The sequence below is a fragment of the Danio rerio genome, chromosome 3, assembly GCF_052040795.2.
Source record: "Danio rerio strain M-AB ecotype USA chromosome 3, GRCz13ab, whole genome shotgun sequence".
Classification (NCBI taxonomy): Eukaryota; Metazoa; Chordata; class Actinopteri; order Cypriniformes; family Danionidae; genus Danio; species Danio rerio.
Window position 1 is genome coordinate 30,066,115 of NC_141023.1, and position 19,862 is coordinate 30,085,976.

A 19,862-nucleotide genomic window follows, 5' to 3' on the forward strand; every position below is an offset into this window, starting at 1 on the left:
TCTATTATGCAAGGAGGCTATATCGTACGGCTATCCGCTCTTACGTCAAGCCATGTCCTTCCGCTTTTGTTTCACCTTTTGTTTCATCTCCATTCCTCGCTGTGCATACTTGCAGGTGTCCGAACAATGAGCCTGGCTCGGGCAAAAATCAGCATCGACTCCCTTTCGACTTATAATCTGGAATTTTAATTGAATTGGCCGCATCTCAGAGGATGCTGGAATGAAATATAAACTGGAATGACAGGAAGAAAGGGGATTCATTGGACTGCAAACAGCCACAAAACAGAGGGATTTCAGTAATCCAACATAAAGAAAAAGAAAAGTCTGGATCATCTTGTTTGGCTCTCTTTTGAACGCCTTTGGGTGAATATGAATATTATGAGGAACTGTTTGCTTCCACTATGGTTCATAAAATAAGAGCTGCATATATAACATATTCATTTATTAATACATTTAAAATAAATGTAAACATTGTTATAAAGGACATGATGTGCATTGTGATATTATGTAAATTACAATATACAGTTAAAGTCAGAATTATTAGCCCCACTTAGAATTTTTTTTCCCTTTTTAATAGTTTCCTAAATGATGTTTAACAGATCAAGGAAATTTTCACAGTATTTCTGATAATGTTTTTTTCTTCTGGAGAAAGTCTTATTTGTTTTATTTCAGCTAGAATAAAAGCAGTTTTTAATTTTTTAAACACCATTTTAAGGTCAAAATTATAAGCCCCTTTAAGCGATATTTTTTCCGATAGTCTACAGAACATACCATCGTTTTACAATAACTTCCCTAAATACTCTAACCTAGTTATCCTAATTAATCCAGTTAAGCCTTTAAATGTCACTTTAAGCTGTATAGAAGTACCTTGAAAAATATCTAGTCAAATATTATTTACTGTCATCATGACAAAGATAAAATAAATCAGTTAATAGAAATGAGTTATTAAAACTATTGTTTTAAAATGTGTTTAAAAAATCTTCTCTCCGTTAAACAGAAATTTGGGAAATAATAAACAAGGGGGGCTAATAATTAAGACTTCAACTGTACATTTAATAATCTTTCTTTTTGTCTTTTCCAATAAAATTTAAAGTTTTTTACATTCACTAATTCTCTCTCACACACATATATACACACAATCAGTATATTTAACAAATTTTGTAATTTTAATGTTGTTTAATGTTCTATATTAAAACTAAAGTAAAATGTTTATATAATGTTTACATGATGAAAAAGAAATACAGAATAACATTGTAATTTAGGTAGCAATTGACTCTATTAACTATTGGATTATTACCTGCCTATTATTATTACATTTACATTACTACATTTACTAGAACTTCTACATTAAGGTGCTTTGACACAATCTCCATTGTAAAAGCTCTAAAGAATTAAACATGAATTGAATAGAAAATTAAGATATTAACTGTTTATTAGAATTGATAAAGTATGACATTATTCTGTAACCCTAATGCTACCCACGACCCAAACCTAAGTACTACCTTACTATTAATAAGAAGCTAATTAGTAGTTTATCAAGATAAAAGGTCTTAGCTAATGGTTGGTTAATGGTTAGACATACATTTGACAAATGCATTATAAATTCTATAAATATTAGTAGCAGTAGATGTTCATTCAAATAACTCTAAAATACAAAAATGCACCAATAATATACTAATAAAACCAATAATAATTAACTGCATTAACATTTTATGTTGTTTGATAATTGAGTTATTGTTTCTTTTAAAGGTCCTGTGAAGCGCTTTAAAATGACCATTTCTATTCAGTGTTTGACGTAATCTCAACTGAAACATGAAGGATTTGACAGATTAGTTTCTCCCCTTTTAAAACAGCCAATAGTGTTTTGTTTTTCTCACAGCACTGCCAGTGAAGATCAAGCACATTAAATAGAAAGCAAATGGGAAGTGTCTTGAGGGGGGGAGGGGCATGCCAGATACTAGAGAGCATTTGATTGGTCAAGATTGTGATGACGTGAAAAAAACGTATCCGAAATCCAAAACTGATCCATTTAGCTTATAGATATCCTTAAGACCTACATACTAATGATAACATCTAAAAAATGTATTTTATTTTTTTACGGGACCTTTAACAGCATGAACTGCTCATTAAAATAATATGTGACTAATCAAAATACAAAAAAGATGCTAAATAAATTAAAATTAAAAAAGACAATACTGTCTCAATGATACAAAAAAAAAAAAAAAACTATATGCTTTGCTTAAGCGGCAACCTCTCGCTCTCCCTTGTGAAGCAAATACGGAAGTAACTGAAACAAAATTCATTGAAATTCCGCTAGTCCTGGCTCCATAATAGAGCAGATTTCTATTGAGCCCACTGTTAAAATGGCCAACTTTACAGCAGAAAAAAAGGTTTACAGCCTGGTAAAAAGAGAACGATTTTGGTTCATATAGCTAATATTACCCTTCAAGACAACTGTGAAGGGGGTTAATTTTTTTATAACTCATCCATTTCGTTTATATTAAATTATATTAAGTCTGCAAAATGAAAGCCATGCAATTTGAGTGACAGCTAGGTCTAGCTGGTCGCCGTCCATTCACCTCAGCTTATTCCAGCTGATTAGCCGCTGAGCTCGGCATATACATACTATTTTTGTTTTGTTTATGTGGCCTTACACAGTCAGTTGCTTTTTGGAATTATTTCTTACAATTATCAGATGATATGACCTACTGTGTGCACTTAATTGTGCTCATAAACCATTCACGTGGCCTCCAGGTGATTGAAATTATATACTGATATACTGTCTTTACAAATGTATTGGTTTCATTTAAGATCATTTATCGGTCACACTTTACAATAAGGTTCATTAGTTAATGTTAATTAATGCATTTACTAACATGAACAAACAATGAACAACACATTTACTACTGTATTTGTTCATGTTAGTTAACGTTAGTTCATGAAAAAACAGTAGTTCATTGTTAGTTCATGTTAACTCACGGTGCATTAACTATGTTAACAAGCATGGACTTGGATGTTAATAATGCATTAGTAAATGTTCAATAATGATTCATAAATGCTGTATACCTATATGTGTTGTTCATGAAGTTCATGTTAGTAAATGCATTAACTAATTAACCTTATTGTAAAGTGTTACCCATTTATCATTTATATTTTTCTTTAGACGTGTAATGCACTCCAGAATCTGACAGATTGATTAGCTGTAGACTATAGAACAGTCATCTGAAATGTTGTCATACAGTGTTAGGCCTGGATTTCATAAATAGCCTTGCATTTACAAACACAGACTATATTTAATGTGTTTGGAAGTAATTTGCGTTTTCCTCTTGTAGAAAAACTTCATAAGAACAATGCTCTGTGGTTCAATGTGTTACAACAGTGTTTTTAAAAGTCTAAACACTTTATTGATATAGTGTACAACCAAGCACATGTGTTTAGAACACAAAAGAGTCGCAGGTAAAGCATGTCTAAGCAAAATACTAACAGGTGTCTGTAGCTCTGCTCATGCTCCGCCTCTTTGCCCTTGTTTGGTATCCCCCGTTTGGCGCGATGACGCGCTAACAAAATGGCGACGGTTGATCACGCCCACTGGTAGCTTCTTTTGCGATCTTCAGAAACCTATGGATGACGTCACATATACTACGTCCATACATTTTACAGTCTATGGTTTCATCCTAACTGTTAAAAAAATGCAAATTTGCATCTGAATCCTTAGGCAGCTGATTTGTTGCCATGCTTCCTTATCAGACAGTGACTCTAGAGGCAGCTTTTGTGCATGAAGTCATCTCATAAAACTGATTTCAGTCAGATTTCCGAGACAGCACACTGATTTAATCCTGTACAATAAAATAAAAAGGAAAGCTTTGGGGATAAGGGAATATTTGCTTACTACAATTCTAACTTCTCCCTAGAAATGTCCTCAAATGTAAAAAACGTTGGTCAGAAATGACAAAAAAATGACATCCAAGAAGTGCTTTGAGATTACATTTTTATTTCTTAGCTTATCTGCCAGAAACAAAACACACGGGGTTGTCTGATATCGAAGGCAGTGATAGACACATCTATACCACCTTTAAATTCGATTAGAAGAACATATTTTAGGAGACAAATAGCGAAGCCAAATGTAGATTCAGATGTTCATCCAAAGGTTTCTGATGCAGCGTTTGTGTAAATTGTCAGCACTGCTAGTTTAGGCAGAAGCATACGGTTAAAAATAGTCGTTTTTTGCTGTTTCACTTTGTTAGTGTACGCTTGACAGCATGAGTAGCCTTCAGCAATACTCCACACATGTACCACACTGTGAGTAAACTCCAATCTGAATTGCAATTATGAAACGTTAGCATGACTGAGCACAGACACACACACACACACACTCGCTCTCTTCTAATAGGTTACAGGGAGACACTGTGCTTTCCATCCTCATCTTGCATCACCTTTATCATTTGTCTCCCTTTTCGCGCCTGTGCCCTCCTTCTCCTTCCTCCCCATCCACCCTTCTCAGCCTCCCTCTCGCTGTTTCCCTTCTTCCTTTCTCAGTACTTTCTGTCTTTCTTTGGTGAATAATTCATCAGTCTCTGTATGTCATTAATCACTGCTTGTTCAAAGATATGATCAGAGAGAGAGACAGAGGGAGGAGAGAAGGGACTGATCTGTCAGCTTGAAGAACAAGACGCAGATAGAGAGAGTGAGGAAAACGTAAATAGCAGGAGAAAACGCAAGTGAATGGGACAAGGATGGAGATCAGAGACCTGAATTGTAGGAAAAAGGACAAAGGAAAGAGTTGGGTCTAAAAAAATCATGAAAAGAAAAAGAAGACAAGGAGAAGATGATGGCGAAGATGAGGTTGGTAAATCTGCGGGTCAACTGAGTCCATAAAGAAGAAGAAAAATGCATACATTTGATAAAGGCATTATAAATTACCCGTCTATTAGTAGTAGTTGTACATTCAAATGATTCTACAAGACAGAAATGCACCAATATGAAATTCAACTGATAATGGACTATTAATACACATAATAATTAATTGCATTGACATTTTATGTTGCTTGATAATTGAGTGACTGAGTTTCTGTTGTCTTGCTTTAGGAACATCACTCCACTATGGTCAGGTTTACTGGTTACAAGTTTATTTTAGTGAAATATGAACGATGGAGGAATTATGGAATGCTAAATGAAATGCTATTTATAAAACTATCAGCTTTCAAGGCTGTGAACCAAGATTAATTTAGATTCTGCTTACAAAATGTATTCTCCCCAAGACTTAAAGGGCAATGAAACCAACCTTATTCAGATCAAGTCTACCTCAGAATTGTTTAAAAAAATGCTTCATGATAGGCGTAGAGCTCTGCGAGCAGAGGGAGGAGTGGGCGTGGCCGGCAGAACAGGGGAAAAAGAGGGGAACAAACAACTGTTGCCAGTCGGCTCACAAAATGAGACACAAACCGTGAGGAGAGCCATGATTTTATAGTTTACATAAGTTAAAATGCAAAAAAATAAACAGTAAGCAATTTGAATGCTTTGCTACATATGTTATTTGTAATTCCATATACACAAAACCACAATTTGCTTTTATCATTATAAAGATAATCATGTTTATATAAACACTATAAACGAGGAGGACTTCTCTCTCCTCAATCCTGGGTCTGAATGCAGACACAGTGGAGCAGTGCAGCAGTTCTCTTGCCTTGTCTATTCCAACCAGTAGCCCTGCCGGTAATCTGGAGGATTGTAAACATAGGCGAGCACAGCAGCATGGATAGGCGAGGTGTCTGAATGGTAACAAACTCGACCAATAAAAGACAAAGTCCGCCATTCTCCAATTCTCGTACAGCTCTTCAGACAAAAATGCTTGCTGCAAACCAACAGCTTTAGTGTATTGCCCTAACAGCATCATGGGGAAAAAAATGCACCAAGCTCCATGGATCATGAAAACAAACACAAATGACCCTTGCTGTGCAAGGACGCGGTCTCACCCAGTCATTTTTCTCACAGCTTGGCAGGTCTGCCTTGCCGAGTGGGGTCTGGATGCAGACCTGGTGCAGTGCAATCTGAGCTGCATCCAATACTTTTTAATACGCTCACTTAACCCCACCCCTAACCCTACCCATCACAGTGACATCACTAGCTCCATTTGAGTGCATTGTGTCTGACATTGCATTGTTGAGTGATGCAATCTCAGCTTGCATCATAAAGGCTGCATCCAGATACTTTTGGCCATGCCTTTAGAAAGCATTTGCTCTCATGGATAATTATGAAGCAGGGTCTTCTCATAAGATAAGAAAACTCCACTTTAAATAATAAGAGGAAAACGACAAACGCAGATGTGCGCTACTTCACTGATTTTGATCCCAAACATTATTTTAAACACGGAAGATGAAAATAGCTGACAAAAGCTCAAAATTATCCAGCTTTACCCACAAATAAAGCTTACGCTCAACACACACAAATCTGTGATTTTGTTTTTTAAGTACTCCAGGGTGTCTTGATGTTTTTACAAAACAAAAAAAAAACTTTTATTAGTGGGTACTCCAAAAGATTATTTAGACCTACAATTTATGTTTCTGCATATAAATGTTTTTATAAATGCTTAAAGTGATGCATATTTGTCCATAAACTGGTAAGAAACAGATTTGTGCACAAAATATTTTAAAAATATGACCTTATTATTTAGGTTTTCCTCAATTCATGACAAATCTTTTAAATAAAAAGTATTTATAGCATAAAAATGAGTAAAAAGTATAAGTATAAACAAATGAATTTACTGTATAATTGGTACTAATGGCCCCAAAGTGTGCCAAGAAAATATACCCCACGCCATTAAACCACCATGAACCTAAACCATTGAAGCAAGGCAGGATGGATCCATGCTTTCATGTTGTTGATGCCAAATTATGACTCTACCATTCAAATGTTGCAGCAGAAAACAAAACTCATCAGACCAGGCAACATTTTTTCAATCTTCTATACTTCAATTTTGGTGAGCCTGTGCTAATTGTTGCCTCAGTATCCAATTCTTAGGAGTGGCATCCGGTGTGGTCTTTTGCTGCTGTAGCCCATCTGCCTCAAGGTTCAACGTCATGTTTTCTCTTTTTCAGACCATTCTCTGTAAACCCCATGCATAAAAAACGCCAGTAGATCAGCAGTTTTTGAAATACTCTGACAAGCCACGTTCAAAGTCAATTAAATCACCTTTCTTCCCCATTCTGATGCTCGGTTTAAACTGCAGCAGATCGTCTCGATCATGTCTACAAGCCTGAACGCATTAAGTTGCTGCCATGTGATTAGAAATTTGCATTAACAAGCAGTTGAACAGGTGTACCTAATAAAGTGGCCGGTGAGTGTATATCATTTGAATTTTATGTCTACATATTTTGATAAATTTATATAAATGTTTTCTCAAATATATACAAGAATGCAAGTATCTATTTATATACGTGACAGTGCACACATATGTTATGCAAATACAAACTCTTATTTTAGATGCCATTAATCATAATTATTCATTTGACAGCCTTATTCGGGACCAATCAAAATGTGTGTGCACTTTGTGCATGTTAATTCTGAATTTTAAGTTGCAGCACGTATTGGATGATTAAAAAAAACAACTAAATCTAAATTTTCTGAAATCCAGTATTATAATAAATAATAACACATCCTATTTATAATGCGCTTTTCCTAAACCCAAATCGCTAACACTGGGTTTCAGAAAATATACGTAGAAATTTCAGACACTTTTTTTGACATTGGTCCAGCACATGAACTAATTTCATAATCATTGTAATAACTAAATTGGAAAGTCCTAACTATATTTTTTGTTGGCTTATGGCCATTGAATAAATGTACTTGCAGATGTGAGCCGTCATCAGCTTGTTGACTAGCAAATATATTCCAAAAACCATTATGAATAAACTGAGCAGCTTGGACCATCAAATAACCAGTTCAGACCAGCTAGAAACCATTTCCAAACACAGCTGCCAGCTTAAAGTGGATTTTCCAGCAGGGAGCTGACAGAGAGAGAAAATGAAAATAAAAAAAGAACAAGGATATGTCTGAAGAAAGAGGGAGATTGGGAAAGGGGGAGGTTCCAGGAAAGGGCTAACAGATTAGTGTACATGTTGAAGCAGACACATGGGCTGACTGGTCAAGATAACGCATTCACTGCACACGTCGAAGGTGAGCAAAAGAGAGAGATAGCGGCAGAGAGGGGTTAATAAAGTCTGCAAGCATTCCCCCGTGAGAAAAACAGGCAAGGCAAAAAAAGTGGACAGTGATGGAGAGAGGGAGAGGTTGGTGCGGGAGAGGCGGAACTGCAGGAATGAAAGATGTGGAGCCAAACAAACGGACACTGATGGAGAGAGAGAACTAAACACGGGAGGGGTCTGGGATTAGAAAGGTTAATGTATCGATCTGCTAGTAAAGAAAAAAAAGACTGTTTGGAAGCAGTATATCTGGGGAGGGAGTTTGATCTACAAACTCTGGGTTTGCTGAACCGAGAGGATCGCTGCTCTGTGCCGTTGCTAAGCTTTCATGTCATCTTGTCTCATAGACTTTTCCACACCATCAACACCTTCTAAAAAGCGGGGTTAGGTATGCAGCAGCCAAACGTAACTTTGTTGCATCATTTCTTCTTAAAGCAAAAGTAGCCGGTGATTGAAAGGTGTATATGCAGCAGTGTGTTGTTTGACTTCATCTGAGCATTCAAAAATTTCTTCAAAAATGTTTGTCAAAGTAGACTTGAGTTTTTGCCTCACATAATACAACAATAAATGTGAAAATGTATATACATAAATATACACTCAGCGACCACTTTATTAGGCACGCCTGTCCAATTCTTCGTCAATGCAAATTTCTAAGCAGCCAATCACATGGCAGCAATTCAATGCATTTAGGCATGTTGACATGATCAAGACGATCTGCTGCAGTTCAAACCGAGCATCAGAATGATGAAGTGATTTAAGTGACTTTGAACGTGGCATGGTTGTTGTTGCCAGACGGGCTGGTCTGAGTATTTTAGAAACTGCTGATCTACTGGGATTTTCACGCACAACCATCTCTAAGATTTACAGAGATATTTAAAATATATATATATATATATATCTAGTGAGCGGCAGTTCTGTGGGTGCAAATGCCTTGTTAATGCCAGAGATCAGAAGAGAATGGCCAGACTGGTTACAGCTGATAGAATGGCAAAAGTACTTAAATGACAACTCGTTACAACTGAGGTATGCAGAAGAGCATCTCTGATCGCACAACACATCCAACCTTGAGCCAGATGGGCTACAGCAGCAGAAGACCACACCGGGTGACACTCCTGTCAGCTAAGAACAGGAACCTGAGGCTACAATTCGCACAGGCTCACCAAAATTAGACAATAGAATATTGGGAAAAATGTTGCCTGGCATGATGAGTCTCGATTGCTGTTGCTACATTCGGATGGTAGGGCCAGAATTTGGCGTCAACATCATGAAAGCATGAATCCATCCTGCCATGTATCAAAGGTTTATGCTGCTGGTGGTGTTGTAATGTTGTGGGGGCTATTTTATGGCACACATTGGGCCCATTAGTACCAATTAAAGTATTGTGTCAATGCCACAGCCTACCTGAGTATTGTTACTGACCAATATTTAGTATTTGGACTAGAAACAAGACAAAAATCTAAGTAAAAAAATATTTTTTTTGCAGTGTGATGGCTACTTCCAGCAGAATAATGTGCCATGTCATAAAGTGTGAATCATCTCAGTCTGGTTTCTTGAACATGACAATGAGTTCACTGTACTCAAATGGCTTCCACAGTCACTAGAACTCAATCCAATAGAGAACCTTTGGGATGTGGTGGAACGGGAAATTTGCATCATGGATGTGCAGCTGACAAATCTGCAGCAACTGCATGATGCTATCATGTCAATATAGAGCAAAATCTCTAAGACATATTTCCAGTACCTTGAGGAATCTAGGACTCAGGCAGTTCTGAAGGCAAAAGGAAGTCAACCCAGTACTAGTAAGGTGTACCTAATAAAGTGGCCAGTGAGTGTACAATACTTGTTTAAAATGAGTTTATTTTCAGTCCATTTTTTAAACAATATATCTGTTTTATGTTCAATCCACCTAAATTTCACAGGGCAAAAAAACAGAAAATTTGCTTACTATTTATAGACTCTAAAGTGTTTCCAAACCTTTATAAGTTTAAGTTTAACAACTTTTTTAACCCCACCAGGGGCAATTGGATTAGGGTAGCAGCATTTCATGATACAACAAACACATAAAGAGACAAATCACTTACAAAAAAAAATTAAAAAATACACAATCCAGCATGCTTTATAATAGCTTCATAATACAAAAAACATAGGAAAGACACAGATGTTTTAATAATGTAAATTTAAAACTTGCTAAAATGTAATGTTGTAAAGCCTTATTGCCTCTGGAACAAAGGTAAATTTATATCTGTTGGAAGAGCATTTAATTCTTCTTAACCTTCTTCCAGAGGGCAAGAGAACAAAAAAAAGGCTTCAGAGGATGGGAGTCATCTCTTATCACACTTTAAGTTTTCCCTAATACGTGCTATTCATGCAACTCTGTTAGACTCCTCAGAGGTAAACCAATAATCTTGGAGCAAGTCTTGACTAAGTTATGAGTTTCTTTCTTCTGTTAAACGCAAAATAACATAATAAATTGAAAATCTGTAACCACTGATTTCCCTACTATGAAAAACAAATACTATGGAAGTCAATGGTTACAGTTTCTAGTTTCTTCAAAGTATCTTCTTAAAAAAGTCCTCCTAAAAGTTAAAAAAGGGATGTTAGAATTGTGTAGCTGTAACTATACCAGGGCAGTTGATTGCATTATAAGGATGTTAACAATGAAATTAAATGTAGGTGTAGACTGAGTTTAGTTTCCACTTAATTTAAAGATTTAGAAGAGTTGCATGTAAGGTTTTGAGTTTTTAGTTTGGGGTTGCAGCTTAAATAACAACATTAATGTTTGTTTCTTCACTCTGTGAGCCATAAATGTACAAATGCTAGTTCTAAGAATGGTCAACAACAATCATGACTTAAATAGTTATGTTTGAACTGCAATAATTACCAGAAAATTGTTTTTTTAAATTAAGTGATTAAGATTAATTGGCTCAACAAGAGTATGTAGACTGTGGACCAGGCAAGTTTAATTTACTAAGTAATTCAAATGAACATAATTTGACATCATTGGTTCAAAAGTAATTTTGCTTTTGGGCTCCATTTGCCTAAAATGAGTTGAAAAAAACGATTCAAATGAGTGAAAATGTGTGTCATAATTAAATTAAGCTACACCAAGGATTTACTTTGTTGAGCTTACATTTCTAGAGTTTTAAATAAATACAAAAAACAGCTATATTATATAAAAATGCATACATATAAAATACATATGCAAATTCTGCATTAATACTCCAGTCTTCAGTGTCACATGATCATTCTAACTTGGTGTGACTACAATAGTGGCCCAATCTACAAACACAGTCTCTCTAAACATTCTTATTCCATACAATCATTCACACAATCATTTCACTCTCGCTTCAACTCAACGGCCTGCAGTAGTAGAGAAATCAAATGTGAGGGTCACATTCACGTCTCATCCTGAGCACCTAAATGCACTGTACTATAAAAAAGGAAAGCGAATTGAAAATATCTTCAACAGCAAATCCAACTGGAAATGTTTAATCCATGCTATACGTCTAAGCGGTAACTGACCGTGGCTTAGACAGAGACCCAGTGTTAAAAATAGTCTGTTTCACCTTGTTACTCTATGCTTGACAGCTTGACTACCCTTCAGCTGTAGTGCACATATGGGCCATACTGTGAGTACAGAAGAGTTTAAAGAGCCTCGGGCAGCTTCCCTCAGTTTCCCATTAATTAATACTATGGTAAGCTGCCCGTCCTGCTCAGCTATGCATGTCACTTTTTTTGCAATGCATTCAGCAAACAACATCATAAACTGTGCTCCCCTTAGTGCTTTCCAGCTTTTGATCAGTAGGTAAATGTGTCACATGTTTTCTTAAGTGAAAACAAACATGCATGTCTTTGACTTTGCTTATATAAGATGGGGTCAGAATGCCAATCACTTTTACAATATACACTCACTGGCCACTTTATTAGGTACAGCTTACTAGTACCGGGTTGGACCCCCTTTTGCCTTCAGAACTGCCTTAATCCTTTGTGGCATAGATTCAACAAGGTACTGGAAATATTCCTCAGAGATTTTGGTCCATATTGACATGAAAGCATCATGCAGTTGCTGCAGGTTTGTCGGCTGCACATCCATGTTGCTGCCATGTGATTGGCTGATTAGAAATTAGCATTTATGAGGAATTGGACAGGTGTACCTAATAAAGTGGCTGGCAAGTGTATATGTTATATTGCAGTCTCTAACAAATTAGCAGCCTCTGGTATTCTTTTTTAACTTACCAGATAATTTTTACTCCTATTTGGTGCTTGCCAGATGCAAATTGTCCTTGTAAAGTTGGAATAGTAATGCTATTTGTATTGTTTTTTTCAAACTGCTTGTGTTATTCACATCTGCGAGCTGCTTTTGACTAAAAGCCTCTGCTAAATAAATGAATGCAAAATGCAAATTTAAAATGCAAATGTAATTTTGGACTTTGCTTCTAGCGTATCTTTAATGACACAAAATGCAGGATTCAATGCACCACTGCCCTAAACTAATGACCATTATTTAGTCAGTATGTCAGAACCTGATAATGTGACCAAATGTCCAGAACTGATTGAATATTGTTCTATTTAATAAAACGAAAATATGAAAAACATTTTGCATGCATTTTAACATTCATTTTAGCAGTGTTATAATTTTGACATCGCTCCACAAATTGAACTTACGCTTCCAAAAAAAAAAAAAAGAGTTAATTTTAAAGAGGTAATTCATCCAAAACTGAAATTTCTGTCATCATTTACTCTCCCTTTACTTGTTCTGACTTGTTTGATTTTCTGTCATTTTGCTGAACATAAAAGAAAATATTTGAAAGAAAGCACCGACCCTACTATGGAAGTCAATGGTTACAGGTTTTCAGCTTTCTTTTATGGTCTTTTGTATAAATAAACAGAATAAAGAAGCTCATAATGGTTTGAAACCATTTCAGGGTGAGTGGATTTTCATTTTTGGGTGAACTGTCCCCTTAATTGTTTAGCAAGGGATCTTTGACCCAAAACAGCATTTACTTATCATTTACTCCCTTTCCATTTCAAAAATGTTTAGATTTTAAGTACTTTTAATAATTTTGTTCACTAAAAATGTCTGCAAAAGAACATTGGGCTCCAATGACTTTCATTTTTAAAAAATCACAAAGAATATCTTGTCATAGTGATTTGCAAACATTTTTATTTTTGAGCAAACCTTCCCTAAGAAAAAGAGACAATTCCTAAGAAATTTCCTAAGAAAAAGAGACAATTCATTTAAATTAATGTTTTTAAACCAACTATATACTAAACCAACAACACAGGTTTTCAGCTTTCTTATAAATATCTTCTTTTGTGTTCGACAGATGAACAAAGCTCATAATGGTTTGAAATCAATTAAGGGTAAATTTTCATTTTTGGGTGAACTATCTCTTTTAATTGTTTAGCAAGTAATGTTTGACCTAAAAAAAGAGCATGTTTGACCAATAAAAAGCATTTACTCATCATTTACTCCCTTCCCTTTCCACAACTGTTTAGCCTTTTAAGGACATCTAATAATTTTGTTGAATAAAAATGTCTGCAAAGGAACATTGGGCTCCAATGACTTTCATTTAAAAAAGCACCAAGATTATCTTGTCATAGTGATTTGCAAACAGTTTTATTTTTGAGCAAACTATCCCTTTAAGAAAAATAAAAATTCATCCATTAACATTAATGTTCTTAAACTGACTATACTAACCCAACAACACTTGAGGTCATGTAAAAAGGTTAACCAAACAGACGAGGACATCGACAAGCATGTGTAATAAGTGACAGAGAAGAATCATCACGGCAGATTTAAGTGCACAGACTATTTCTTGACCCATGAAGCGATAAGAAAATATGTTCTCATCTCATGCACACACAGGACAAGTGGTAGTCATAGAAACTTCAAATATGGGAGGAAAATGAGTCTGTGCAAGTTTACCTCTGAGATTTAATGCTGTATTTAACATCACAATTCACATAACAAATGGAACACTCTGATGAGAATCCATGGATGCTTGCTTTTTGATATAACCATGGGGAAATGGGACGATTTTACAATAAAAATCTACACAGTTTAAGCTGTCAAGTCATCGATTTGCATTTAAATCAGTAAAACGGGCTATTTCAATGAACTGGTATCAGAACATCTGTGACGAGTTTTTACTGACTTCTGTCTAGAGTCCATTTGGGGGATTTCAGGGTGTTTGGAGACCCAAGGAAGGAAAGCCTGAACGGCTTCATTTCTTTTCATTCTTTCACAAGGAGCTTAGAGCCATTTCAATTACCTGCGGTTGTGCCATTTCATATTAAACAGAACGCAAGTCCAATTCCATTTCAATCACTGGGCACTTGGGAATTTAAGCAATAATGACTAAATCTGTAAACAGGACAGTCTCACTCTGAACACAGCATCCAACCATAACACCTGTGGTGGGCATGGTGTGAATACAAATAAAAATGGCCAGGCGCAATTACATGAACGGGCAGCTTTTACCAGTGAGGCTCTTTCCAAGGCTCATGGCTCAGTGAGGTGGACCGATGATGAAAATTACCCTTTTAGACCATTTGTCTGCTCCATGTCAATATTTTGGTTAGAAGTCAGACATAAATCATAGGCTTTGAATAGGTTTTAAATAATAGTTTTCACCACCTATAAATATGAATATTCTGCAATCATTTACTCACTCTAATGCCTTTCCAAACCTGTTCCTCTGTGAAACCACTTTAAACAATAGAGTGCATTTTCCTGAATATTTCCCATTTTTATTGTTATCTGAAATGCGCTGCCTCACATTCCAAAGCAACTTGCAAAATGCAATTAACATCAAGAAAGCAAAGCACATGCACACATTTGTATTGGTGTTGAATGAGAGTGAGACTCTGTGTAGCACATTTCCCACAAACCATTAGTCTCAGGTTCGTTTCAAAAATATTTGTTTAGGCTTGACTTTTATAATAAATGTTGTTTACAATGAACACCGATAAAGGTTCTATTTTAATTTAGTTTTCTGTTGTAAATTCTGTCAAGTTTAAAGCATTTGCAGAGAAGTGAGTGAAAGTGAAAGATGTTTAATATGCTTTCTTTCGTAATGTTGTTTATTTTGTGATTAAAGTTTGTTAATTGCTTCTCTCTATGCGTTTTTTTATCCTATCTTAGCTATAGAATTTTGACAATGTGCAACTGAAGCCAGGCTTACAGGAGTTTTGGGCCAGTTAACCTTTGATTTACCCCTGTGACATTCTTGAAATATATCTTGTGCAGGACAGGCAACAACATGGCTGCCTGTTTAACACAACATAAGCTCATTCTGAAAATGTAGCCCTATATACATTTTAAGAGATTGTGAATTATGTACCCAGAGATACGTATGGCTGCATTGCATCTTTAAAACAAAGGCTACGAGGCGTATGATGCAGTTACTTTTCTTGCTTACCAGCTGACCGATTACATCCATATGGACAGCTTTTCTGCTGTTATCAGTTTGTCTGGTAGCTCGTTGAACGTTGTTGACTGCAACAACGGGGTACGAGTCCGGTAAAGAATGGTAAAGAAAGCAGGTATGACAAAAACAAAAGCCAAAAACCGATATAAACAAGTAAATAACAGGGTGACACCCTGAAATCTGAAAACATGGTAAAAATCAGGCTGCCGTAATTGCTTTTCTTTTTCTGGATTGCTTTGAAAAACACTGTGGTTGGACTTAGGGAAGCGGGTGCGTGGGTCAATCAGTGCTTTTTAAAACACTATTTTTTGGGTTTAGGGAAGGAGGTGGGTGAGGGGGATCAGTTGTTTAGTCTGTCAGTCAGTCAACGGCAGCCTCAAATGAATTTACACGAAAACATCAGGCACGCATGGCACTCGCGAGAGAAATCTGAGATCTGAAAAAGGCGGAGACAAAGTGGCCTCTAGCAGATACACAAAACAAAAACTGCAAAAAAACGTAGCTCCTGTGACGTATTTTGCTCTCTCCAGATATGTATAAAGGGGTAAATAATCAGTACAAGCCTGGATTCGTTTAACATGCTGTGGAAAAAGTACCACAAGTATATCAACAAACTGAGGACCTGAGGAGAAATCACCTCAGTTTTGACTGTGCCAGGGGAATGTAGAAAGCTACTAGTCTCAGCTTCATGCCCGTGGATTATTGGCTGGATATCTGACACATATGGCACACTTGGAAGGGTTCTTCAAATCATCCTAATCTTCCTCCTCAATAACCATCTCTGTTTTCAAGCCTGGCTGACTGTGTGTCACAATTTGGAAGGTTTCCCTAATGATCCAATCCTGCAGGTTGTTTGACCCATATGACATTTTTATGCAAGATCAAGTAAAATATCTAAACAAGAAGGAGATATCGGCTACATTTGTGAGGGGGAAATGAAGTTAAAATAGAACCTAGACAGTTTAGTCTTTAGACGAATTGTTGGGAGTCAAATGTGTAGAAATATTATGGAAGTCAAAAATGTATAATTTTTATGGTTCATCACAGTGCAAATGAGGACAATTTGGTTTAGTAACAGACCATAACTGATAATGATTTTCTGATGGTTTTCTGATGTCATTTGTTATGGAACTATATTATAGCAAGGGAGGCGAGATGCATGTGTGAGTAATAAAATGTGCTAACTACTTTAAAAACCTACAATGGGGCAGACACTGCTTTTCGAGTTTGCTGGGACAGAATTTTTCTGAAACTGACAGTACAGTGGAACCCAAATTTCCCTTAAACACTTAAAAAACTCTATCGCTCCAACTCTCTGACCATACACTGAACATTTCGTTATCACGTAACTGATGTTTGATACATTAAAGAAGTGTGCTTTCTTTGAGCAGGTAAAATTAAAGCTTCAGTTCATATATCTGACTGTTTACACTTAAAGAAAAAATTTTATATATTTAAAGTCAAATTAATATTTAAGGGGTGACACGGTGGCTCAGTGGTTAGCACTGTCACCTCACAGCAAGAAGGTCGCTGGTCCAAGCTGGGTCAGCTGGCATTTCTGTGCGAAGTTTGCATGTTCTCCCCGTGTTGGCGTGGGTTTCCCCCACAGTCCAAAAGATGTGCTGTACGTGAATTGAATAAACTAATAAAGTGTATGTGTATGAATGAGTGTGTATATATAGTGTCCCAGTACTGGTGTGCAGCTAAAAGGCCATCCGCTGAGTAAAGCCGAAGGAAAATAAATAATATTTAAGGATGCATCGTATTGTCTATTTACACTGATGCATCGTGATATTGAATTAAATCTATGACAGGATAACAGTAATCAAACAGAACTGCTAGACCAGTATAGAATAGGTGCACACCCCTAATGCTGATGACCACAGGGCAAATATTGGGTAATATTGCCGGGTATGATGTTGTTTGGCTATTCTTTGCCCTTATTAGTTATAATGTGTCTCACCTACAATGTGTCACACCAACTATGCTTAAAAAAGTTGCCCTGAAATATGCTACAAACAAATGTTTACTGTGAGAGTCTTATTAAGTAATGCTGTCAACAAAGTGTAAATCATTTTAATAATTATAATAAAAATTTGTTATAATGCTTTTCGAAGCACTCAAAGTTCTTTAAGGGAATCTCCTCAACTGTTATACAACAGTAAGAAATGTTATTTTTGGTTTAAAAGCAGAGTATTTTTAATGGAAAGTGTGTATTAACGCATAAAATACCCTACAAAATTGTTTTATTATTAAAATGTTTTTGTATTACATTTTTTCCGCTTTTCAGAGACTGATGAGCAATTGTTGTTGTAAAACTTTGCGATGTTTGTGAAAGAATGATTTGTTAATGGATGTGATAACTGTGTGTCCGCTTCTAGCGGTAAAAATGTCTTAATTCATTTTTTTAAATCACACTTCATAAAAATAGACTGCAGAACCACTTTGATTGACATTCTCTCTTTGTACATGCCATCAGAGAGGAAAAGTCCCATTAGAGATGATCCATCTCTCATACTGTAGCATAAACTACCCTGAGTGAGAAGCAGCCATCCGCCACTGTGCCTGCTGAAGATAATGCCAGTGACTAAGAGGATTATTAATGTTGAGCTTTAGGATGCACAAACGAAAACAGTAGTCTCCATAGACTACCTTCTTCTAAGCCACTTCTTGTTACATTCACATTTTTTCCACAGAGATAACAGTCTTGCTTTGAATCTGCCGCTATGCTAAAGCAATGTTGTTTGTAGCTCTGCCATTTAAATTTAAAGCGACAGTCAACAAAATGGATCAAAACAGGCATATTAGAAATATTTATGGGATATTTTGAACTTAAACTTCAAATATACACTAAAGGTACATAATAGGAGCCTAACAGGTCCCCTTTAAATGGTGCTTTTGTGTCCTTTTTGATGCTTTAAAATTCCAGTACTCATTCACTGCTACTGCGCTGACAAAAATGACTAGTGCAATCTCCCTTTTGATATCCATAAAGAAAATATAGCAAGTCGTAATAGTTTGTGTCTACATAAAAAAGGGTGACAGAACTCTTATTTCTGGATCAACCATCCTATTAACAGGCTGCGTTCCTACCTGTGTTTATCTGTCTGTTAGGTCCTCTCATCATGTAGCTGAACTCTTGGCAGCTCGCGCTCTGGCTGAGGCCTCCAGACCGAAAGCACAGTTCCTCCACCAGCACCATGGCCCTCTTACAAATGTCGTCATCCCAGTCCCCCGACATCCTCCAATCCGCATCGCACACCAGCCCGCACTCAACCAATCACGCCGCAGCCCTCACCGTCCACACCAATAGGACGGCGCCCGAGGGGAGAGAGTGTGTGTCTGGCCACTTTCTACCGTAGGTTCCCGATCAGACGTGGATTCTGAAGGACAACTTTTCAGCAAGAGACGGTCTCTTTATGACCGTTAATTGAAAGCTTTAATGTTTGTTAAACCCATCGGTAAGCGAGCCACAACCGCTCTTTTCAGTAATAACATCGGCTCCTGAGGGGGGAACAGAAAAGAAAGAATGAGAATAAGACAATGCACACATTAATGAAGCTAAATTAAAAGAGTGAGACATCCATTACTGAGCTGTTGCTTTTGTGTACATACTTATTATAAAGGATGACAATGACATCCCTGAGTCCTCGTCATGGTGAAGAAGGTCAAACTGGATTTGATTCACAGAAACGTTTGGAATTTTCTTCAATGGATAAACAGCACGACTATATTTAGGTCTGTTGTTCAGAAAGCATAGCCTAGATTTCCTGGGCTATTACTCTGAGTTAAATCATCAGTCAGGGAAGAGGAAGTGTTTGCAAGCTCAGTCCTTAAAGCAGCATCAGGGCAGGGTTGAGTCTGTGACGTATGGTGTAATTCCACTTTGTTTTTTTCCATTTAAGTTCACTTAATGTTCGCTGTGGTCCATGGCTGTATTTCTGGAATGTTCTACAGAAGCTTTGAAACAGCCTGAAAGAAAAAGAGGCAGAGAGAGAGAGAGAGAAGTGTGTGTGAGAGAGAGAAAATGAGGCACACATCATTATAAAAAACTGCTGTAAAATTATGGTTAAATTATAAAGGCAACCCGCTGAGTGCACAGAGCTCAATAGCACGCAGAGAAGAACCGTTCATTCTGGATATCCATTTCTTCCCAAAGACAAACAGCTCTGCTCGTACAGTGCATCTCGGGAACGAGGATGTGGTCAACCACAAAACAAGTTTATCTTGT

At 36.6% G+C, this 19,862-nt stretch overlaps 1 protein-coding gene across 3 annotated transcripts in view; it reads right to left on the bottom strand.

Moving 5' to 3' along the window:
• The window catches only part of syt3 (synaptotagmin III), a 92,352-nt gene that overhangs the window by 58,104 nt on the left and 14,386 nt on the right, over positions 1-19,862 (bottom strand). For all 3 annotated transcript variants that reach the window (XR_015480895.1, XM_087244624.1, XM_087244625.1), the window contains exons 2-3: positions 19,247-19,603; positions 18,725-19,135 (exon numbers count right to left, since the gene is read on the bottom strand). Coding sequence is in view for 1 of the 3 variants with exons in the window: in XM_087244624.1 (XP_087100750.1) it covers positions 18,725-18,872 (148 nt within the window). In the remaining 2 variants the exon portion in view is untranslated. The remainder of the gene's footprint in view (positions 1-18,724; positions 19,136-19,246; positions 19,604-19,862) is intronic.